The 25097-nt window shown below is 45.8% G+C and overlaps 2 protein-coding genes across 9 annotated transcripts in view; one reads left to right on the forward strand and one right to left on the reverse strand.

The window, feature by feature from the left end:
- The window catches only part of LOC119168997 (serine/threonine-protein kinase haspin homolog), a 133872-nt gene that overhangs the window by 59293 nt on the left and 49482 nt on the right, over positions 1 to 25097 (forward strand). For 3 of the 8 annotated variants that reach the window (XM_037420162.2, XM_075890839.1, XM_075890840.1), the window contains exons 3-4: positions 11392 to 11484; positions 12840 to 12941. The exons of 2 other annotated variants lie outside the window; for them this stretch is intronic. In XM_037420162.2, coding sequence (XP_037276059.2) covers positions 11392 to 11484; positions 12840 to 12941 — 195 coding nt within the window. Of the gene's footprint in view, positions 1 to 8368; positions 8590 to 11391; positions 11485 to 12839; positions 12942 to 25097 lie in introns of those variants that run through there. 3 more of the 8 variants (XM_075890841.1, XM_075890842.1, XM_075890845.1) reach the window with 2 other exon arrangements.
- On the reverse strand, positions 16758 to 18876 carry LOC142804178 (uncharacterized). The gene has a single exon (XM_075890837.1). It carries the CDS (start codon positions 18683 to 18685, stop codon positions 16952 to 16954), a length of 1734 nt encoding a protein of 577 aa, XP_075746952.1. The 5' UTR covers positions 18686 to 18876; the 3' UTR covers positions 16758 to 16951.

The following is a 25097-nucleotide window of genomic DNA, read 5'->3' on the forward strand; positions in this document are numbered from 1 at the left end:
CCAACAGATGCTGACTGCCTTCAACGACACCTTCCAAGTGAGGTGATTTAGGAGCGCCGACTGAAATAATGACGCTTGAGCGAGGCGGAATGGTGACTTGTTCTTCCAGCACATTCAAGGCATGGTTTCCTGACGGCGTGTGTGGCGGTAGTGCTTCTTCTGTGGATAACGTTATAGACTTTGTTTTTAGGTGGATGACAGCACCATGGAGGCATAAGAAGTCCATGCCAAGGATGACATCTCTCGAGCAACGCTGTAGGACTACGAAGTCTGTAGGATAATTGATCTATGTAGGTTAAATCCCAACATAAAGTCTGCTGTCTTCGGCCACGTCACGACCCCGTGACATCATCGAGAGGTACTGGGGTCGATACCCAGCACCTCCACCATATGTCACGGGGTCGTGACGAGGCCGAAGACAGGAGACTTTATGTTAGGATTTAACTGTTTATTTGGGCGAACCTGTGCCCGGTAAATGAAAAATTCGATTACAGTAGCAGTCTTGTACAGATAGCAGTGAACGGAGCGTCGGCCGTCGATCAACTACTGACAAGCGGCGAAGCGTGTCGGCGTTTATACTCTTGCCGTCGAATGTTCTAGCGTTATCGCTGGCGGTGGCGTAGGTTCCAGAATAATCTGTACAGTTCGCAGAGTAGGTGTGATCTTATCGAAATGATCTACTACAGTCCGGAAGCTTCTCGAAAACTGCAGGCGTGGTTTGCGCTGAGAATTGGGTAGTGTTTTGGGACGAAAACAAAACTTGGAAAATGGGACGTGGCAAAACAAATCTGTTAGGAAAATAAAATGGTCGACTATATTTAAGGTAAAAGAAAAAAAGCTAATTTCAAAAACCGATCAAAAACAGTACATAAAGGATTGTCATGCATGTATACAGGACGCTTTTGTTCGTACACTATGAACACCTGCTTGCCAAGCAGATGGCCGGGGTTCGATCCTCCATTGGGCCTGAAATTTTTAATCATGTTTATTTGCGCAAGTTGATAATTTTTCGTTCATAAGTCACAACGCTGACACCGGAAATTTTGCGAAACGAGCTCTTGAACACTGTTGTGTGCAAAAAAAGAACAAAAATCACACTGTGCTCTTTTTGCACTCACCTAAGAGGACTGGAAGGCGAGAGCCGCCATATTCTTGTCCTTGTCTTCGCTCCACATGTGTAAGTGAGCAGGCACACCATGGCCGTGGCTTCACACGCAACGATCAAGCGCTGTATCTTGAGGTCACTGGTCTCCAGTTGATTCGAGTCACATGACGTCACGCCAAAATTTTCGGCGCCCTAAGGACTCCGCAAATTTTTACGACCTGTGACGCCATGATGATGGCATATGGTCACGTCATCATGCGAAGTAGATGCTTTGTATCACTCTTCCCTAATGCCGCGGGACGGTGCTCACCATCGTCCATATTTTTGCTTTGGTGAGACTAATAATGGTTTCGCCTTCATAACCACGGCAGTTTTCACCCTTATGTTTTTTTAGAGCTTAGCTTTTTCCCTCTTAGTATATACACGAAACTGTCATTCGTGTTAGGACAACGCTTGAGTGCCAGCAGCAGTATCCAAACAATATTCTCATGCTTACACAGCCAACTTTCGCTTGGAATAACAACACACTATCTTTTGTACTAGATTTCTGAATTAGTCTTCCGAATTTTTTTTCTTCGCGAGTCAGTTTTCATGCCCTTGTTTTATATTTTTGGATGCACTTTCCTTCACGTCATGGATGTGTCATGTTTACTACAGAACAACGGACTATTTTCAGACACCTTCAAAAGTGCTCAAACATATATTGTAGAATTAGAGTTAACCTTTCATTTTTCTAATTTTTACTGACTCTCTTAGCTATAAATTCACAGTACTTGCTGGCAATTTTTGTCATACATAGATTCATTCTGTGCCTATGCATAAGTGGTAATGGTAGCCTTGAGTTCCTTCCTAAAAATATATGCGTCAGTTATTCTGTAAAAGTAATGATGCAGTTCGGTGCTCTGCCTTCTGAAGAAGCCTAGCTTCATTAATGCTACGTAAAGGTGGTTACATATGTATACTTATTTTACGTAAATGTTTATAAAAAGAGCAGGTGGGCGGGGCCCCTGGCAGGGGCGAATATAGCCACTCATTTTAGGGGCGGGCGTTCGTCTGAAGTAACACCAAAGAGGGGCATGGTCATGACTTTTTTTAACTAGCAGAAGGACCCCTCCTTAGCATAAATACTGCTAATGGGTGTTCACAGTTGTTCCAGTCATTAGTCTTAATTGTTGATCGGAGGGGGACGACAAGCACTAAATTGAGGGGCAGGAATGCTGACAAAGATTTGGTGAGGGGGGGGGGGCGATCTCACCTACGACGCCCCCCGGCTATGAATCCATTACTGGCCCCTGGTCCAGGAGCACCACTTGGGCCTCCTTTTCCTCCCTGGCATGGGACGTCTCCTACTGCTCCGTCCTGAATATTTGTTCTGGAACGTTCTTGGACTAACGAGTGAGAGTAGAATCACTAAGCGGGCAGTTCGCTTAAACAGTTCTGTTGTTCCATTGTGAGTGAATTACATATTTTGAAACTGGAAATTAGCACTTGATAAAAATAATTATATGCCTACCACTCTTATGAAGTGAACAATGCCAAAACTATCGAAAAAATTCACTTCCTACTCGGAAAATCCCTTTCAAGTGGTATGTGCCTTGTCCAGAGGAAAACAACAACATTAATCTCGCTCTGGCACTGCGCGAGGAACAGTACGTTCGCGAGGAACAGCACGTTCGTTCGAAGCAGCAGGAGAGCGAACAGGAGATGATGATGACGTAGCGCCGACAGTCGACCGTTCCTGCAGTAGCTGGCGCTTTCGATTTCACGTCCTGTGAGAGGGGATTGGCCACACTCATCACCTTTGGTCCTTCATTAGGGGTAGAATTTCTTTTTGCTGATTTTTTTCAGGAGCCATTAATGCAGGTCTCCGGTTCCGGCCAGGGCTCGCCCTGGTCGGCCAGTCGCCCTGCTGAATCGGTACCACTGGAGTATTTCCTCAAGAACGGCGTAAGCAGTTTGCCTGTCGCGCTTGTGCCCACTGATGGTGGAGCCATTCGGTTGAGTGAAACGGAGGTGTTTCAAGAAGCACTTCGCAACATAAGCGGTCATTTTCTGGACATCTCGGAGGTGAGGCGTTTCGGCAAGACGGGCATACTATGCAGGTCTTCAAATATTCAATGCTTAACAGAATTACTGGCCGCCACGAGATTCGCGTTCATTGCTGCTCGCGCTTTTATCCCCCCTCATCTTGCTTGCGTGAAGGGCATTGTTCGTGGTGTTCCAACTAACATTAGTCCTGAAGCATTCCTAAAGATGGTCTCTCTGGCTGGCGTGATATCTGTCTACAGATGCACCAGACCTGTAGGTGATACGCGAGTCCCTACTGAAAGCGTACTCGTTACCTTTGCTGGTCTCACACGACCCTCTGAGCTGAAGGCCTGCCCTTATCTATTCCGTGTAGAGGCATTGACACCTCACCCACTGCAATGCCGTAACTGCTGGCGATTTGGACATAGCGCTAATGCTTGCAGGTCCTGATTGAGATGTGCGAATTGCGGTGGGGCACATGCCGCATCAAATTGTGAGGTAGACAGCTGCAGGTGTTGCGTATGTGATGGAGCACACACAGCCACGGACAATAGCTGCCCAGCTCGAGAACGTGAAACACAAATTCTAAATATAATGGAGAAACGCCGTTGTTCTTCGTCTGAGGCAACATCCTTCATTCAGGTCGCGGGTTCAAATCCCGGCTGCGGCGGCTGCATTTCCGATGGAGGCGGAAATGTCGAGGCCCGTGTGCTCAGCTTTGGGTGCACGTTAAAGAACCCCAGGTGGTCAAAATTTCCGGAGCCCTCCACTACGGCGTCTCTCATAATCATATGGTGGTTTTGGGACGTTAAACCCCACAAATCAATCAATCAATCAACATCCTTCATTAAAAAGCGCGAAGTGGGGTACGCTGCTGCTACGTCACGCCAGTGTGGGTCAATTGAAGCGACCGTCACTTCCGCAGTGTCGGCAGCGATAGATAAGGCTATGCCGATGATTATGGAATGGCTTTTCAACACCTTTGCTGAAAGTCTGACCGAGATGCTCGCCGCCAGGTTAAACAGCCTTATTCCTTCCTTCGCTACACACACTGTCACGGTCCAGAGTGAAGCTGAGCATCTCGATAATAAACAAAATAATCGGCGTCAAGAAGATGTTACCCCAGAAACGTTCGTAAGCGCTCCGTCGCCGACCCCAGTGGGGCCCAGTGGGTCGTTTGGTGACATGAGACTTGGTAATATCATTCATAAACGACGCAATGCTCCATTGTCTCCAACCAGTTTGCCAATGTCGAAATCAAAAAAGTTATTACTAATACCAACAACGAGCAGGACGTTTTGCGTTCTGCAGTCGAGTCAACTATATTAAGTCCATCATAGCGCCTGTAAAAGTTCTCCGGCGGAATCGTCGTTCCGTATCTTGCGCTTACACAGATCCTATTTATCTCATTCAGCGAACAAATCCTAATATAATTTTACTTCAAGAGTCTTGGCTTTCAGTAAACCAAACATTTACTCTGAAATATTGTCGAAATTTTAGACCGGATCATTGGCCCTAATATCTTCCAAAGTGTGTCTTCATGTTACTGTAACTTTTGAACATTATTGTCCGAATTGTGAATTGTTAGGAATAAATGGTTTGTTACCTGACTCCAACAGGATTACAGCGATTAATGCGTACTTTCCGAATGGAGTAAGACGCACAGATCACATAGATTGTGTTATCAAGAATTATTCGTCAAATTCAATTTTATTGGCTGGGGATTTTAACTCGCATCACACTTCTTGGGGGTCTAAAACAGTTGGCTGTGGCAAAAGATTGTGGAATTGGTTGCAGGATAATAATTTCGCTGTCACAACTCTGGACAAGTTACCTTCGTACGCGGGATAAGCTCATCAACAATAGATCTAACATTTTTGTGTGGCCAGTTTATGATTTCATCGTGGGAAACGTTTGATGATGAGACGAGCAGTGATCATGTACCGATTACTTATGAAATATTGCTACCACAACTTACCTCTGCTATCCGGCAACAAGGGTTCACCAACTATAAAATTTATAAAACTGTTTTGAACTCCGCGCTCTCGTCATTGAGAGGACGCGTCGGACAGCAACGAGCTGCTTCAGTAGTAGCGTGTCTAAGTGACTCTGTCCAGCCGGCAGAGTTTTCTGTTAAGTACGGCAACACACCATCAAATTCAGCTTGGTGGAATGAAGATTGTACGCTTGCGTATAGGCGACGTAAGGCTGCTTGGAAACGTTTACGCCACAACCATACTGCGAAAAATAGGGTTGACTATAAATTCCACGCAGCGCTGTTTAAACGTACAGTTGCTATAGCTAAAGATAAACACGATTCTGACTTACATTCGCGTTTATCAAAACCTGATAAAAGATCGGCCCTGTACAGGTTTCTACGGAACGAAAAATTGACGCAGGTACCAGCATATTCGCATTCAGTAGTGCTGTCTCCTAAAGAGACAACAGATTTGTTAGAGGGCATCTCGAAAGGACTTGAAGCGCGTTTCGCTTCGTCATGCTTGAGACCTGTGACATTCAAAAGCGCAACATCGGACTTTCGAGAAATCACTATGGTGGAACTGGCAAATGTCATACTGACTGTAAAGCAAGCGGCTCCCGGTCCAGATCAGATTACAAAATCTATGAATAAATTGATATTTCATTCCTATTCCGATGACCTTTTGAATATTGTTAACTGCTCCTTACAACACACATGGATTCCAAGCGCATGAAAAATTGCTAAAGTTGTGTTGCTGCGAAAAAATCCAAGCCTCAGATATGTCCTGGATAACATTCGGCAAAATTTCGCTTACTCCAAATCTAGTTAAAATAATTGAAAGAATTCTTCATAGAAGGCTCAGTGAATTCATCACTCGTCAGGACATCCTTTCACCAAGGCAAGTAGAATTTAGACAGGGGTGCTCTATATGGTCGGCTCATGTTGATTTAGAAAGCCGAATTCGCCTTGCAAAAGTATCTGGTGAGTTTTCTGCATTAGTCACGCTAGATATCGCAAAAGCCTACGATATTGTGGAACACAGGACATTCATTTCAAGATTAGTGGACTGTGAGGTGCCCAAGTACATTATATCTTGGGTTCAGGAGTTTCTGTTTCAAAGACAATTCTTTTGTTGCCACGAGGGAATTACTTCTGCCTCATATAAGCAAACAACAGGTCTTCCGCAAGGATCAGTCCTGTCACCTCTTTTATTAATTATATTATTATCATGCATTCCCGTTCATAAAAATGTTCCTCTTTACGTCTACGCCGATGATATTGCTTTTTTCTCGTCATCCCGAGGTATCAATAGTTTGTATCAAATCTTACAGTCATATTTGAGTAAGCTTGAGGTATCGCTTGGCGGGCTGTCTTTTTCACTTAATGTTAGCAAATGTGCTCTGCGTGTATTCCCTCTATCCGTTCCCGTATTCATTTCACTGCATTATCGAAATGATCCTATTCCACAAGTAACAGCACTAAAATATCTTGGCATTGTTTACGTGGACAATTCAAATTGGCAGCAACAAATAGAATCAAACACCCGTAAAGCAGAAAGTGCCCTAGGATTCTACGCCGGTTTTGCAATAAGAATTCAGGGATGCGCAGGAATACGGTACTTATGATATACAAATTTTACGTACGCCCAATTCTGGAGCTTGGTTGCGTTCTGTTTTCCAGAAGTGCTGAGTACAAATTAAGACCTCTTATATTGCTAGAAAGGCAAGCTCTGCGGCTGTGTCTCGGGCTACCTAGGTGTGTCGCGAATAGCGTGCTTTATTTGGAAGCTAGAATCATTCCACTTGATGCTAGATTTCGACAGTTTACTGTGCAAACATCTTTAAAACTTTACGATGCGCCCCTCTTCTGTTCAGAGACAGTTTTCATCAAACATACAGTTTCTTTCTTTCAGCGCCCGTGGTTTCGTTATCAAAGGCCCCGAGTCATTTTCGTCGAGTCTCTGTTATCAAATCTTCACGTTTCCCTCCAGCATTTAACTCCCCAAACCCAATGCTTGGTGCCAGCTGACTTAATTTTCAATAATATTTTTCCGAAAAATGAGAAGTTACTTCCAAAGCATGTTCTGGAGGGCCTCCTTCAAGGCCATCTCAGTCATTTTCCTAAATACGTAGTAATTTCGACGGATGCAACGCAAAATCTTCAGAAGGCTGGAGTAGGTACTTTTTCACATCAGCTTAATTGGTCTTTTGCACTCCGATTGTTTGACTTCACACCAATTATCTCGCAGAATTCTTGGCTATTACATTGGCTCTTCGAAAACTAAATTATCTGCAATCAAAAGCTATTATTGTTTCGGATGCTTTGTCTGTTTGTACACATCTGACGTCCGCAAAGCAGTCTCCTCTTCTCAGGATATTTTGGTTTCTCGTACCGCATAGCCTATCAGAAGTTCGGTTTATTTGGGTCCCCGGGCATGCTGGAATTGAACTAAATGAAATTGCTGATTCGCGCGCTTCAGCATCTTTAAATTTCCCGGTGGTGCTAGTAGCCCCTAAGTTCGCTTTTATTACTGCCGAAAGATTCAAACGACTGTTAATCTTAAAAATCAACGTAACGTCTCTCCTACAATCTGAAGTTCGGCGCTTGCAATTCTCATGGAAAACCGCAAAATGCCTTTTCCGTCAATGTGAGGTGACCTTCACAAGCTTTCGCTGTAGAGTTTCTTGGCTAGATGTTTATCTCAACAAATCAGGATTTTCAATAACTAACCTATGTGCAGCTTGCAATGAACCAGAAACAATAGATCACTTTCTTCTAACATGCCGCCGCTTTGCCTCTCTGCGACGAATAATTCTTGAAAGACCGATTGGTATGCTCGGATTGCCAGTCAATACATCCACCCTATTATCGTTTGGAGCCAGTCAGTTGGGTGTGGGCCGCAGTGCTATTCTGTCAGCGCTACATAAATTCATCCAGGCAACCAAAAGGATACGCTGCTAGTGTTACTGCCAGATATATCCAATTCTTTGTCCCCCTTTCTCATTCTTGTTAATTTGTTTTATATATTCTGGTTTATCGCATTCTTCTGCACTTTTCACGTTTTTTAAAAGGAACATTATTATTGTTCCTATCTAATTTCTGTTCCTTTTTTAGCAAGCGTTGTAAAAAATTATCTATTATGAGGTACAAAGTGGCCAATTCCCCATGTGGGTATGAGCCAAGATATCCAAGGCGACAAGACAAGACAAGACACTGCCCGTGTTGCGTTCAGATTGAGGAAGAAGACGAAGACAGGCCGCGGCTGATCGTTCGAGAGCAGTGCTGCTCGAGCGTGCTCGAAATAATAGCACGCCAGTACCTGACGCTTGGGCACCGTTAGCCGCCCTGGAGCGCACCTCTTGAAGACAAGCAGGGTTGCCGCGACTGCACCGAGGCAGGCGGTGCCAGGGCCATTTCCAGCAGGCGACCCATGTCACACACACAGTATCCCTGCGATGCGAAAACGGAGACCGAGGTAGGCCCATTTCACAGCTTGGTAGTTCGTGGTTAGGCGTACTTTAAGCTTTTAGTAGTAGCGATTGGTTTAGATGATTAAATACTCTGCTTTTCATCATTTTCACATTGGCCGGAGCAGTAATGTCTGTCGACAAAAATTTCACGTTCGCAAGAGCACAGTCTTCGTTTGGGTACATACTCGGGAGTGTTGCTTGTTGGGCACGTTTCTACATTGGTGAGCACTTTATTGTGAGCACGCGAGCACGTGGCGCGCAGAACTACGAGCGGCGCGTAATACCCATCGTCAGAAACACTGCGCATGCGCAGCTTGCGCTTGGTGATACACACTTTCCACCACACGCACCACGTCACGTATACGCCTGTTCATCGTATGCTAGATGCATTTTGTCTGTTAAGCTGGTGCATGCTGCTTTTAAGGTTATTTCCTTCTTGCCAATTCTCTTGAATAAATAGTGCAAATGTAAAGTGTTTTGTACTCATTTTAGAATTCACGGGCAAAACTGAAATCGAGATGGACCTTGGAATGCATGGCCCGCTAGCTTAGCCTACAAAAATGTGGCTAGCAGACAACGAACATGCGTATGAATGGTGGGAGTGGTGAAAAGAGTGTATATCACCGAGCCCATGCTGCGCATGTACAATGTTTCCAATGATGGGTGTTACGCGGTGCTGGTTATGCTGTGCGCCACGCGCTAGCATGTTGATTGATATGTGGGTTTAACGTCCCAAAACCACTATATGATTATGAGAGACGCCGTAGTGGAGGGCTCCGGAAATTTAGACCACCTGGGGTTCTTTAACGTGCGCCCAAATCTGAGCACACGGGCCTACAACATTTCTGCCTCCATCGGAAATGCATCCGCCGCAGCCGGAATTCGAACCCGCACCCTGCGGGTCAGCAGCCGAGTACCTTAGCCACTAGACCACCACGGCGGGGCACGCGCTAACATGTTCACCATAACAGTGCTCAATGCTGTACACTCTTAACCCTACGAGGACACTGAATCATCGAGAAAAAAAAAGAGAGAGTCCGAATAAGATACAGTGGCACGGACGTGGTTCTGTGTCACAGTCTCTTTTTCCGCCTCTCAGAACTTTTTCTCTTTTGTGCACGTTTTAGTGTCTTTTTCCAGGTTTACGTTGTGAGATGAAATAGGAGGGGAGTGTAGCAGTGGAGGGTGAGTTATGCGTTTATTGTTTGCAATACATTTCATTAAAACGTTATTAACACGACTGAGCCCGTTAAAAGAGAAGCTCTTTGTTTTAGCTACCATGGATACGATAGACATTTCTCAGCCTTTTCCAATGTCTCACCCTTCTGGCAACTCGTAGCCACAACCAAAACCTAAAGCTAATGCATGCCTTGATCGAGTCCCCACATTGTGCTACTTGAATCAGTACTTTAAATTTAACCTATTTCTACTCGTAGGTCGCATATTCTTATTCTTTGGCGCTGAAATCTAGAACTGATTTGTACAAGCATAGGTACTTTTTTGCAACAGTTCATCTTTAGAAGGCTTTATCTGGGTTTGTTCGCGCCTTACCGTTGACTAATTCGTTGTCTGCGTTTGACATCTGATCAGATTTGGGTGCACGTTAAAGAACCCAAGGTGGTCGAAATTTCCGGAGCCCTCAACTACGGCGTCTCGCATAATCATATGCTGGTTTTTGGACGTTAAACCCCACATATAAATCAAATCAGCGTTTGACATGTGACGTTATCGCCACTACAGCCATAACACATGAGGGGCCGCAGCATGAATAAATATAATGAATGAATAAGTGTGAATTAAGAAAATCATCATCATAATAATTCTCCGTCTGTTTTGCTCCCCTGCGTGACGACGGCCACCCCCAATGATCTTCACTTGTCATATTCTGTGCGAGCTGATTCCGAATCCACTGGATGGGCTCACAAGCACAGGGCAACGTGTTTCTAAATCACAAACTCCCATGCTCCATTTTTGCACACAAAGCTTTCAGGAAGATGTTTTTTCGCGCGCGAATTTCGGAATAAGCCCTGCGCTAATACCTGGCGCCCCATACAGTCGCGCTATTTCAACTCTCGTGACGACTCGCTTGCTGCATTTCGTGCCGACCAGTTGTGTCCCTGCGATCTTCGACGACAGCGCAGCTCTGGCCAACTGGCCATCACCTGACGCCGACAGGAGCTCTCACCGAGTGGTGCCCCGTCCTCTGACTCCTGCGACCGTGTCCATCTTTCCTATCTCCTCCTTACTTCCGTATGTGGCTCTCTCTGCCCCTCACTCTCTCCTTCCGCTTTCTCTATCTCTGTACCTTTTAGTCCTGTCCTTTTAACCCCTCCCTTACCCCCATCCCCCGAGAGCCACTGTTGCGGTGTCCTCCACCTGAGAGACAGTTACGGAGCTCACTTTTCTTTTCTTCCTTTCACTTAAGAATCACTCTACCCCCCCTCCCCCCCTTCTCTCGTGACGGAAACTACTCGTAGCTGAAGGTCATTGGCGAACACAATCTGCCCGCGCCCTGTCCTTACGGGGAGCGGCGAGTGTCAGCACCAACGTTAGTCAGCATCTAACTTATTCTTACACCGTGCCTAAACGCAAGTCAAGCCAAAACATGAGCAGAGGGCAAACGCATGGAAAAGCTCTCTCATCGCTAGCATGCATGTGTTGCATATGCTTTAATGGTGGACAAGGTTTTGTTGTAGTCTGTATGAACGTTTCATTGGCAGTGTGTCTTATTTCGGAACTGAATCAGAACGTGTTGCGCTGCCCACAGCCTAATTATGTTTGTTTTGCAACGGTTTCGGATATTGCAGCATGACGAAGCGACATCAAAACCGGTTGACCGCACTCTGGCCGATGTGGTACCGAAGAGTCCCAAGCTTGAGAGGCCACATGGGAAGTCAAAGGTGGGATATCGCTTGCAAAAAAAAAAAGCGGGAAGTTACGTAAAAGTTTACGTCTTACTTAAAATGCGCGTCGTGTAGCCACTAGAGACTTATTTCATTCTTGTAGACGTAAGCAGCCGTGCCATTCGTACTGCTTCGTGACATCGATAGTCTTCATTGTGCAGAAGCGTAAATAATGCTTTCTTGAAACAACATTAACAAAAGGTTCAGGAGTCATTTCATTCAGCGATGGTGAAGAGAAGCATTTATTTTCATCATTTCGTATTGTAAGTGATAATTGCAGCTACTGTGTGAAGTTTATTTCGGTTACGACTTTTTACATATTATTGGTGAAGGTTAAATCTATGCGTGAACATTGTAAGAGTAGCTTAGAGACATGGATTGGTGGGGAATTTCAAACCAGATTCTTGTAGCATGAACAGAGTGAAGTGTTTCTATCGGGGTTTCGAACGTTTCAAAATTTAATGCACAGAGGTGGTGTCATCATGCCTAAACGATAGAGAGGTAACAAGTAAAAAAGTGTGGCCTCTTTCCCCACAGAGAGGAGTAATCTTATGTGTGTGTTCGTTTATTTAATACACCTTTATTAGTAGGCTTTGGGGGCTGAGTGCTTCAATCCTGCTTGACGTCCACTGCGGGCAAGCCCAGACATCAGTATTTTCTGAATATGGCTGCAGCAAGCATAAAAAAATATATGAACCCGACACCACCTCGTCGGGTAAAGTTCACCTAGAATTACGATACTTTGTGCAGTGGTTATGAGGTGTTGCATTCTACGTGTGGGGTTATTTAGATATGCTACTTTTTACGGTGACCAGCTCGCGTCAAGTAAGCCTTTTAGAAGGTACGAGATTGCCAAATATTTACGTTTACGTAAATAACTATATTATTCGTCACTGAGCCGATGAAATTGCAAGAGTACCTAAAATGTACTCATGTGACACACACATTTATACTATTTCCTGTTACAATAGTAATGATTGCCTTGTATTAGGTATACGTAATGACGTATCATAGCTTTTTGAGTGTGAGGTGAGTTAAAATTAGTAGCTCGCACACCACGAATGTCCCTAATTTTTAGTTTTCTTTCTTTTTTTACAATAGTTCACTTTTCAGCGTTGGTATATAGGATCCATTTTTTTTCATTCGTAATGCACCACCTCATTTTATATTGTGTCATTTCTTATGACACACTGCTTTTTTAAAATTCTCCTCGTGTGTCGCCCTTGCTTAGGGTTTTTAAGGTCAGTAAGATGAAAAAGCGCTGCACGTAACACATCCTGGCAATGATTTTGTGTTCAGCTGGAAATGATTTCAAAGATGGTTATGTTCCTTTGGTTTTTCCCTATTTCCAGAGCAAGCGGTCACCAACTTCAGCCTCGTCGCCATCACGCACAAAGGAGGAGGGCATCAGTAGCGTCTGCAGTGGATCACGAGCAAAGAGCACCACGCTGTCGGTCAGTGCGTGCCCATCACCGGCACTCGTATCTGTGCAGCACCACATGGGTCCTATTGAAGGGATTTATATGTAAGGTTTCACGTCTTAAAACCACCATATGGTTATGAAACACGCCTTAGTGGAGGGCTCCAGAAATTTTTACCACCCGGCGTTTTTTAACGTGCACTGAAATCTTAACCCACGGGCACAGGGGTCCGTCTTGTTCAAACTCGAGATTCATTTTCCGTGTATTTGGTACTGTTCAAGAGGCACTCAGAGAAAACGATTAACAAAAAGTTTCCATGATGTATTATTCGATTAAAAACCATACCTTCCAGTGGTTCGAGTGAACTTCTGGTATAAACCACCGTTTGCATGAAGGCAGCTGCCCCCCTTAGTCTCCTTAGAGGAGGTGGTTGGAAAGCCTGCCTCGTACTAATAATTAGAAGGGGAGGGGCGCACAGATAAATTTACGCATTCCATCCATGAAGGGGAACCCTGCGCTTGTAGATGTTTGCACTCCGTTGCGATTTCATGAATTCCAGAATAATTTCTTTTACCTGGAAATGTTTTCAGAATTTATGACGTTTAATCATACGTTTTACTAAAGTATTACACTTCGCGTTTGACGTCCGAATATCACTGTAATATTTAAATATATGGGTAGTTGTGAAAATGTAGGTAACCTGGGGTTCTTTAACGTGCGCCTAAAAGTAAGCGCACGGGCCTCTAGCGTTCTCAGCTCCATTGAAAATGCGGCCGCCGCTGCCTGAATTTGATTCCGCGACGTTTGGGACAGCAGTCGAACACCATCCACGTGAGGTCATGCTGATACTGCATGAATACATGACGCCACGGAGTGTTGATGCAAGTGCTTGAAGTGACGCTGCCAATAGTCGTGTCAGCTGTTCTGCGCCTTCTCTAGCTTCTTTCGCTTCTTATGAACCTTATGCGTCTTTTCTCAAGTGGGAGTCTCATTAAAATTTTTGTGGCTACATACTACTTGTAGTGGTCCGACACATTACACATATATGAGCGGCACATCTCACATTTGAACGCGTTACTGTTAAAGTGTTCGTTTCAGAAAAAATACCGGTGCCGGGCTCGTTAATTGTGAGCGAAAAATCATCTTACGCGGGACCCAAAAATCGTGAACGTTGCCAATAAACTAAACAAATCATGAAACAACCATGAAACACAGTGGGCACTGAACCAGGGTTGTTGGGGCCCTAGTGGGGATTGAACCCAAGTCGTTTGTGTGGCAAGCAGAGGTGTGGCACACGGCAACACCTGTGCTTGTGAAAACAGTGAACCGAGATTCCTCTGCTTGGAAATGCAGTGAAAGTAGCTTTCATTCTTCACGAACACACGCGTCCAGTATATATTCTTGCAATGCAGCATGAAATATCAGTAGTAATAATGCTTGGTACAAGTGTCCATTGCCAAAGGGCGTCAGAACATGTAATTATCGTAATAGCTCCGTGGTTAAAAGCCGGCACTCCACTACAAAAGGCACACACGCTACTGAGCCTATTCCACAAGGCCGTGTGATGGGTACATAACAAATTCGAAAAGGTTTCATGTAGCATGTACTGTTTGAAATATGCTCTAGGGACATGTAGGATGTCGCTATCGCGTGGTGACTCCTAAAGGCGAAGCTTTAAGGTGGCGGTTCTACTGTCGCCATACTGTCGCCTACTGTCGCCATTGCGAGTAGTTCTGGAAAAAATACCAGACGGCGCCACCAAGTCAGGACTGGAAGGCCAACATTTCGGAGGTGAACTGCCACACGTGTGCCGGCGCGCCACACTCCATGACGAGGGGGTGCAAATCGCGCTGACACGGTTCGAAGAAATGAGGCACTGAGCAGGGGCTTTTTTTTTCTCCCCTTCAACGACACCTCCATCTCTCTCCATGCTCACTAGCCCCTGACCCCTGCGGTCGCTGCTACCCCTGCGGGCTACCCCTGCGGTAGCCTGCTTGGCGAGCTGCTCTACGTTCCATACAGTGCCGGAATGCGGGGTTGAGTGAAAAACTCTATCGCGGAGGTCACAACAATGTATACAATAGAGATCAGACTTGGACTATGAGTATTCATGCGAGGTTCGACGGAACAGTTCGTTCTACAAATAATTGGGGTTGCTGGAGCATGATGCGGTTCGGTGGGATAGGAGAGGGCAAATTATATTTGACTATGTATACTTCCTTCCCAGTATGACCTAAGCTTCCAAATTTTCAAAAAAAAAACAAAAAAACGGGTAGTTAGGCAAATCGCGTGCTAAGAAGTGCGGCCGCTGTGACTCACGGTGCCCAACACGTGCCGACTGCATAATCATTAGTTTTCCCCACTATACGTAGCGTAATTTATTTCATTAGAATTGAAACTTCAGCAGGCTAGTATGAATTCATCTTTTGGTTGATGCAGCGTTTATTTATCACGTTGCCGTACGCAAACCATCGGACTAGTCGACAAACTATCTTTATGACGAAAATGAAGCAATTACCACTTGTGTGTCGTATGAGCGAGACTCCCACATGCGTGGCCTGAATGGTCCAGGTGCGTTATTCCCTTGTCCAAGGAACGACTTCTCTATTGGCGTACGCTATTTCAAAATCATTTTTTTTCCTGTAAAGGTCATGGCAATAACATGAAGAGTGATCGTTTCGCCCAAATCAGTTATTGACTGCAAGCTCGTAGATTCGAGGCCGTTACCTCAAGCTCTATAAAATCTCATGATAAAAACTGGGGCGGATTCACACAAACCTCCCAGGAGTGCAACAAGGGAGGGGACGACTTATGGTACAGTGCATCTCCCATGCATCTTTCTACACAGCCGCTGCTTGTATTACTTCTATGTCGTACCCATTTCGAGTTCGTAAAGCGCATGCAAGGCAAAAACATGAGTACACAAATACAATAGTTGCAAAGGAGTTGAAGAAAAGGTCTTGTCGCACTGAATAAGGCTTTTGGATGCATGATTGGTCATTTCAAATAACTATGTCGGCTAACATATCTTCAAGCAACGAGTCTTAGTGTTGTGTATATGCTATGCAATGAAGGGCTGTCATGCAGTAAGCAAGATTGAGTTAATACACGTTGTTGTGACAATTTATTTAGTACGAAACGAGCGTCGGCAGCACTTGGTTACAGCCACGAAGACACCTGAACATCACACACACAAAAAAGCCCGCACAACTACAACGCATACATTCAGAGAAATGTGAGATCGCACAAAGCAAAAGTACATATAATCACGACTTTCAGATGCGAACTTGTGACAGCAGAGAATGAAGGTGTATGTTTTATTATTATTTTCCGTTATCCTATATCACACACGAACTTTTTACAAAAGTTCATTGGCGCTTCTGTGGTCATGTCTCTCGGTCATTGCTGCTGCAGAACGCACGTGAATGGCTGATGACACACCCGACACAAAGAAGTGAACTGCTACCTCATAGCTTGTTCCAGAAAGAGTCTTTGCTATCGTCAAATCTGAGCCTGCATCTGCCATTCGATATATACAAGGTCGTTCTCCTAATGTGCAGTTCTTTATATCGAAGCTCTTACGCACGTACTGCTGCGTTGAGCGGCGGCGCCTGTTGGCGTCGTCGGCGTAACCAACAGAGCGAACAAGGACGAAAGAGAGCGAACGCGGAGTCTGCTGATGTCACTCGCCACTGGCCTCTAACCTCGCCTTCTTCCTCCGTCACGCTATCCCCCCCCCCCCCCCCCCCCTGTAGAAGCTCGCGCGCGTGCAGGGCTGGCACGTGCACTGCGGCTGGCTTCGCTTGTCGTAACGGGGCTCTCGGCATTTCGCTTGGTTCACGACGCCTGCAATGCACAAAGTGGTATGCGTAACGCTCGAGCACTGGCAATTTGCGTGGAAATATGTAAATAGCTACAACTGCAGATGGCCGAAACTACAGACGCACTTGGCGTTGCCCCAACACGAAAGTGCGCTCAAAATCACCATTAGGTAGCGTCGTCACAATTGGTGAATTTCTTGACAGTGCACGCGCCCAGCAGTCCTACGACTCAAGGCTGTGGAAAATGTTCGAGTCGCCACTCTGCTTTGCCTCCTTGTTCTTCATCGAAGCTCGTTTAGACTGCTGGTGTGACTCAATTGCTTTCACATTCCACTGTGGTCTGCGTATGGGCATGCTGCGCGTAGTACGGGGATCTACAATTTCAGGTAACATGCAGTCTCTGTAAAATTTGATTAGTTGTGGAAGCATTCTGAATTTCCAAAAGTCATTATCTCTTTCGATCCGCTGTACGTGGATGCCCTTCGACGTGCAGACGACGAAGTGGCAGAAACTTCTATTAGTGATATGCAGCTGGCCTTGCACTTGGTAGAAATAGTTATGAGAGCAGCTCAATTTGGGTGGTTCGTGTAGTTGGCTCCTTTGATTGTACTTTTTAGCTGCCTCGGATGGCTCCATGTCCTTCGCAGTGAATGGGCACTTCACCTCCACGATACCGTCGTTCGCAATTAATCCGTCTGGCGACGCCGCCAAGAATCCGTACTCTGGGTAAACAAATAATCCGCAAGGTTGCACAGCAGTTTCCATTTCTTGCTCGTATAACCAGAGTGCAACACGTTCGTGTTGTCTTCCATGCTCAAGAGCGGCACTGGTGAAATTTTTCTTATAGAGCAGGGTCTTCACGAGCGTGTCACAAGGTGTCCACTCCCTCCTTCGGCATACTGCATAGAAATTCGACGCCGTTAGGCGCATGTTTCTTTCAAAATGCCATGTAGGATTATCAGCCTGTCCTCGAGTAGCCTTCTCAATTTCCATCTGCTGTTTCTCATTCACCTGCAGGCTTGCTAAAACAGGCCGTTCTTTCTCGGCATATTGCTCTGGTGGCATGTCTGGCTGCTGGCAATTCGGACCATAATAAATCATTGAGTCGTTCACTGTAGACTCCTTGCGCTTATGCTGCTGGTGGCCATTTTCTTCAAACAGTTTTCTTCTGAGAGACTCTTTGTTTGCTTTCTGAGCCGTCTTCTTGCTTGCGTAGCGCTTCAAGACGGCTGCGGGGCTCTTGCAGGTTACAGCCTTGGATGTGGTGCAGTGCCACTGTGGCCCCAGCTGAAAGCTGAGCCCAGCTCCATAACAGCGGTGTTCATAAGAGCCCTTTTGACATCTGTTGATCTGTTTACCACCAGATAGTTTGGCTACCAGTGCCATGACTGCCTCGGCAAGATTACTTGTATCATCTGTCACAAGACGGTCAGCTTTTTCGGCAATTATATTGGCAGCGGTAACTATTTTCATTTGTAGCACCTTAGGCATGCCATCATAAATGTTGTCACCTTTGGTGCCATCACAGAAGTAGTCTTTGCATCTGTCGTGGCAACCAAAAACATGTTTTGGGCCATTTATGAGGTCACCCGCAAGCTGGCGCGTAAGGTCGGCTTTCTGGGCACGCTGCTTTTGTGCAGTACCCTGTACATCGCTAAGAATGTTTGCGTAGTGCTTTATGGCCTTCCGTGCACCATTCTTTAACCGCTTAATCCTAGGGCCACTTAGGAAAGCTGAACTGCCCTTTGTTTCTTTGGCTATGCCATAGAGCCGAGTGGTGTAACATTTCACAACATGGTTTGCACATTCCCTCTTTTTTACAAAGCGCCCGTACTCCACTTTCGTGAGTATCTGATGTAAAACGGACGAATCCCCGTCCCCTATGAATATCCGGTATTCCACACCATGCATTTCCACGCTTCTCTGGAAGCCTTCAACGATAATATCCGACTCCATTGCCCCTGAGCTTTGGTTCCAATTCTTGTAGCACACATGGTCTTTCTTGCCCTTTCCCGTCCTAGAATAGTGCTTACAGGTGCTGCACAGCTTGTTTCGTACTCCTAGGTAGAGGAGCTTCTTCGTGCGTTCTCCTATAATCACAGCGACACCAGAGTTGGCGGAATACCGGTGTCCATGACTGCGGTGTGACCACCCACGATCGACAATCACTGTAATATAGGGGGTTATGCCATCATCACAGAAAGTCCCAGCTTCTTCCGCGAGTTTTTTTTTCTTCTTTTCCGGCTTTTATCATTTGGTCAAGAAGGACGGTTTTCCAGCACTGCAACAAAACAAAAATTACAGCAGATTACAACGTCGAAATTGTTTTCACAATAGCGATGCCGCACTTTGTAATTGCGTCAATGCGTGAGTGAGCTCCTAGACAGGACGATTACTGGCTCACTTGTAATCCTGACATCTCATGATCAATCGTTTCGTTGTATACGACGAAATGTTGCAGAGAAATTCTCATCGTGCCGTACTCCCGTTCAAAACGCTTGCCATGCACGTGCCACTGTCGCTTCACGTGAATTTTACTAAAAATAAAGCGCTGTACATCCTCCATCGTCTTCAGAAAGAGAAAATCAATATTTATCAGCTTATTTACCTTTCCCAGGAACTCTTCCCGGCGTAGAAAAGCCCCTTTGCTCATAGCAGGAATTTCCATGACTGCCATTGCTTCCTCAAACTGCGAGTGGCCTGATCCGATACTCATGAATGCCCAAACAGCAGCATCATTGACTCCTACGTTTGCTTTGTCAGTGAGGGACGTTGGTTCTGTGACGGGGTCAGTCGTCAACTTTCTGATTTCCTGACATTCACTGCAGGTAAAAGTGAGCTCCGACCAGAGCCCCACTCTCCGTTCTTTCACGAGTGCAAAACGTCCAGTCAGCTTAGGACAGCTGTGGTCGTCGAGACTACGAACAGCGTTCACGAAATGGGCCAGCGACACAACTCGTCTTCCGGTGATGATCGGCTCCTCTGGCTGAGTTGTGACGCTTGTCTCCAGACTCAGGCCCGGCAGCGACTCTTCTACGATGCCGAAATTGTCCCAGTATTCAGACGTTGCGTCATCCTCTCTGGCAAAACCACTGTCGTCCAAGCATGGCGTACAGGCGGCGCTTTGGCGTTGCTCTCTGTTGCTCTCCGGCGAATTCGCCTTCCTGAAAATTTTACAGGAAAGTGCATCATGTGGTTAGTGAGCTAGCACCAGATGCACAGGGATCGTAGCAACTACACTTCCAAAGCTGGCATGAATAATAAGCTGGTGTGGTGAGGGACCGATGCAAAACTAAAAAAAAAGGGCGAGTCCTTTTCTCAGTCGGGATAATTACTGAAAAGAATTTCTCCCGACAGTCGTCTACTATGGGTTGCTTGAATGTCGATGAAAGGCAAGATAGACGATACAGGCGTTTGTGCTGCCTTCCATGAACCTAATCAATCAATCAATCAATCAATCAATCAATCAATCAATCAATCAATCAATCAATCAATCAATCAATCAATATATCAATATATAAATTAAATAATTTTGTTTCCAAAAAAGCATATTTACGGTAGAAAAGGGTGGCCGGGCTAAAATAGGAACCATTAGGGATTGACAAGTGCGTCATAGCATTTTGAGAGGATGGTTGGGCGGATAGGGCATGTGACACGCTGTGTGTGCGCGTGTCCGTGCGCTGTGGGATAAGCGCTTGTGTGTACAGAATCATTTGATTGGGTGCATCTTACATCTTTTTTTTTACTTTGAGCACAGTCTAGCTTTTATAGAACACTTTCTCAGTTACAGTGCTCAGCTCTCAAGCACGCCGCGTGCTTGCGACAAAAGCAGCATCAGACAAAAATGCCGGGCTTTGCCACCACTGCTCAGTGTTCCACCCGCAAATATGCTGTTCGATCAGACAAGTGCAGGTCAGAAAGATAGACGGAGCCCAAGGTCACGACAAATAAAAGGCGCCCAAGCAGACAAACACGCAAGCAGGAGCGTTGTGACGTACACACAGCGTGCTGTAGGTCCTGATTCGCCCAGACCTCTCGTCACAGCGCTAAGAAGCACCTACCCTCAGCATTTTGATACACGGCAGTGACATTTCAGATACACAAAGAAACAAGGCTTTTTATAGACTCCACACGTCCGCAGGTCTTAGCACTTTGTTCTCACTGGCGCGCATTATCTAGGAATGACTGCGTGTCCAGCGTCCTGTACACGCACCTAAAGGCGCTGCAGCGACAAAGTACGGGCTATAGCATTGGACAGTTTTGTTCACCTGAAGCCGCAAAAGAAGTTCAAACGAATTTGTTTTTGCACATATATAGCCGCCAAAACTAACATGTCAACATGAAATAGAGTAAAGTATTGCAGTGTAGCTGGCAACGTAAAGCTGATCATAGAAAGAATGTCGCCCACAACGTGACAATTTGCCTTCTGCTCCCTTCTTTCCTTTACGGAGCCCACATTGCGTCCGGGGTAAAAAACGAGCTCGCCACCGTATCAAGAATAGGCTTCTATAATGTTTTTTTTTCTTTTTGCAGCTGTAGCTGCGCGCTTTTATTATCAAAATAAACCACAGTAATCGAAATGGTCTTACCTTGAATGGTGTGAAAATGCAGCTGCTGCCCGTGCTCGACATGTCGCGATGGCGGCTCTCTTCTTCTTCCGTGAAGCTCTATCCTTATGATTTGTCATGACTCATGTGAAGCCCGGCAAGGCACTCGTGCTGCAGGTACTCCCACACGCACTCGCAGCGCACGCTAAGCAAACTCTAAAGAAGCCCTCTACGCGAGCAGTGGACACCAGAGGATGCGGCAGAAATGCGTTCTATCTCTAGTGTCTCACGCTACTACAGCACTGTCGCCTTCCGTGCTGAGCACGCATTTTTGTGTCCGTCCTCATCCTCACTCAGTCCGCCTCCCCCCTCGTCATGCTGCCTCGCACCTTCAGGCTAGCATAGTGGTTGTTATTCCACATCTCCTGCCGTGCGAGGCCATCTAGACTATTCAGGTGTTAGTGGTGTCACCTTGGGCACCCCTTCTTCCCATGGAAGGATTGGTCAGTCCACAGACCTTCGGGAAACCCTTGTCTCCCCAACATCGCAATTAAACGACGTTCCTGTAGGAAACAGTACCGCATTCGAGCTGCGTTTGCATGAGTGCGACAGAATGCAACGGCAGCGCACCACAAGCAGTGCGATAAGCTACAATTTACATGGAGCGCATGAACTGTCCCGCGTAAAGCCCCTACATTTTTTTTCTCTTCGTTGCTAAGTACCGACAGCCTTTGAAGCGCCGCCGAGGAATCTCATTGTGGAGCGCTCGTTTGCGGTGGCCATGTTCTTCCTAATGCTTTTCCAGCACCTGGTAAAACGCGTTCCTCGCTCACTATTGACGGGGGACTAGCTGGAGGAGAAAGGCGCGTCGCGTTCGCACATTGTTCACTGATAGGCGCGTGGCTAATTCACTTATACGTACGTGACTTTGGAAGCCTTCCTAGTTAGGAAGCACATGGCGGCAGACACCGGCTGTGTGTGAGAGAGGGTCGGGAGAGGAGGCAGTTGTCGTTACTTAGGTAAAAGAGAAAAATTTAGCGGACTTTAGTCCCGAGAAGCTCTTGCTTTCTGTCCTCGCAGCTGTCTTGTAGTGTGCGAGAAGTGCACACAAGGCCAACACGACGAGTGGTCGGCGTTCTTTTGTCGTGAAAAGTACTCTGGGTCGACTTACCCCTTGAAATCCAGACCTGCCTGGCGCATTTGTGCGATACGTCTTTCTAGCGCATTACCCTCGTTTACATGGTCGTGATGCGCCAGTTGTCGCATTCGTATAAACGCTGTGCGTGCCGTGCCGGCTTACGGCAAACTGTCGATGCCCGGCTATACGCAAACGTGCTTTCTTATCGAGGAAAGACGAACTGGACCCAACTCCCAACAACCGCGGAGACGGCGTGCCGGCCTCTTGTTGAATGAAGTTAGTTAGTCGTCCAAGCTGGCAGCCGACTGACTGGCAGTTGCCTCGAGCTGTCAGGCCGTAATCAATTTTACACGAATGCCAGAGTAGCCCATCGACTTTGCAAGCGCGTTTCGGAAAGGTGATGCGACGCCGTTTGCAGGACCTCTTGTCTTCTGTACGCCGCAGCTACCATGTGGTGTCGGATTACAGCGAGCGAGTATCGGATTACAGCAACTTGTAGCTGGGCGAGTTGGTTTATGTAAAAGAATTAAAAAAAAATAACTCATTAGCTCAGTCATGCCTCGAGCATGGGAAACAGAAATTCGCACAATTTTCTGCGTCATCAACCACTATATAAATAGGTACATATTAGCGCGAGCAAAATAACAATGACTTGAGAAAGGAGTGGCAGGAGGCAGGAATATCTCAGCTCCCGACATTTCTGCTTCGTCCCACTTCTTTATCGAGTGTTTTTGTTTTCTTGAGCTAATATTAATTCCTTGTAGCGAAAGAGGGTTACAGTCCGTGAATCGACCGGCACTCACAAAACTGCCCATTTCCTACGCATTAGTGCAATGCGCCTTCCATTGCTTACATGAATGCGAAGCGCATGTTTCGCACTCATGTAAGCGTGTTTTATGCACACCGATGTCACCACACTTTCTTATAAACTTATCCTTTTCAGAAACGTTTCTGTTCTTTTCGAGCTACTAGGCGTAAGTCTAAGATTGGGTATTTCTATACGTCAGCCTTATGACTCACGCTAACGAGTCAAGGAGCTGCTATCTTGACGCATTGACAGTTCTCCGCACGGCAGACTTCCCAATGACGAATTGTCAGCAGGTGCCGCATGCCCTTGACATTTTTCTCTATTCTTTTTTCCCCTTCCCCCTCCCCGTGTAGGGTAGCATATAAGCCTTTTCTTTGCCTTTCTCTCTCTTCACAAATATTCACAAATACCTTACCTTACAAAGATATTCACAAATACCTTACCCACGCACGTCTGCTCAGTTCGCTGGTATCGCTCGTTTGTCGTTCGTTTTTCTGCTTTCTTCTGACTGTCGTCGCACAGCCCTCGCTTTTCGCTATAGTGCGTGGGGGGTGAGGAGGGCGACAAAGATGTGCACACATAAAAGAGGGACTTTCTAAGAATTCGGCCTTTCTTTTCCCGTGAAGACGCTCACCCCATCCTCTCGGAGGATACTGCCCACCTGTTTTCACGCTCTCCCGCGGTACCACGCAGCCTTATGAGACTCTGAAGGGAGGAAGGCTTACAGATGACGGTGCATGGTTTGAAGTTAGAAAAAACGTTTTCTCCTGAGGCAAAATGTTTTTGCGCGCCGCATTCGGGGAGACAGAGAACCTTCAAATTCAGCGCTTTTCTTATTGCTGTTTAGGTGGCGCTAGGGGACAATTTTCGTTGTAGTGATAGGAATAATGTAGATTTCTCAATATTCCTGCAGTTCTTGTGTGCGATTCGTGTGCATAAGTATACCAGGAGACCGTAACTGTTATATTTTAGGCTATGCATGCTTAGATTTCAGCGCTATTTCAAGATAACAACGATTTTGTTGATGTTTACGGCATGATAAATTAAGACAATTTGCGAGCTTTGTTTCGCATTTCTGCTTGCTTTATTGAAAAACGCTACGTTGAGGAAATAGATCAGGGGTTCTAGTTTATCCACGTGCAAATTCAGCTAACGAACTTCAGTAGTTCTCCGCAAAAATGGGCCACGGTAGGTCTATCTAATGAGAATATTGCCCAATTTAGATCAATATAATTAAAAAGTGAGCGGGCGTACATAAATTAAATTGAGCACTCAAACGGCAAATGCCATCCTCTATATACAGCCAGAAAATGAATTTTCTCTATCGAATAGGTGCCGGATAGTCCGCATCGACATTTACTAAAGTTGGCTCTTTTCAAAAGCTAATCAGCAATACAGTAAAAGTGCTTGAATAATTTGCTACGTTGAGGAAATAGATAAATATGTCCTAAATGTTCTGCGCAAAGAACAGTGCTGTAACTGCAGCAGATTTTTCAGAAAATGGTCACTGCTGACACACAGCCAGACCAAACCATGTAACCAGCGCTTATTCTTGGCTTTCCCTACCCAAATGCTAAAAGCTTACTTATTTTTAATAGATATCTTTAAAATGTACAAAAATTAATCGTTTCAATGACTCATAAACCAACTATGTAGGACAAGAAGAACAGCCGCCACGTCCGTTGGAAAAGTGACAAAAACGATGTGTTCGTGCCGCCGGAGTGAGACCGCCACCTTAAGGTCTCCTAATTTCCTAAAGTTTATGCCGCAGTAAAATTTGAAAAGAAATGGTGTCATTTGAATCTCATAGCCCTTTATTGCAACCTCTGCTCAACTTTCTTCGTTTTCTTTTGACCGGCGCGGCAGCTGTCTTGT

This window comes from Rhipicephalus microplus, chromosome 3 (assembly GCF_043290135.1).
Source record: "Rhipicephalus microplus isolate Deutch F79 chromosome 3, USDA_Rmic, whole genome shotgun sequence".
NCBI classification, from domain to species: Eukaryota; Metazoa; Arthropoda; class Arachnida; order Ixodida; family Ixodidae; genus Rhipicephalus; species Rhipicephalus microplus.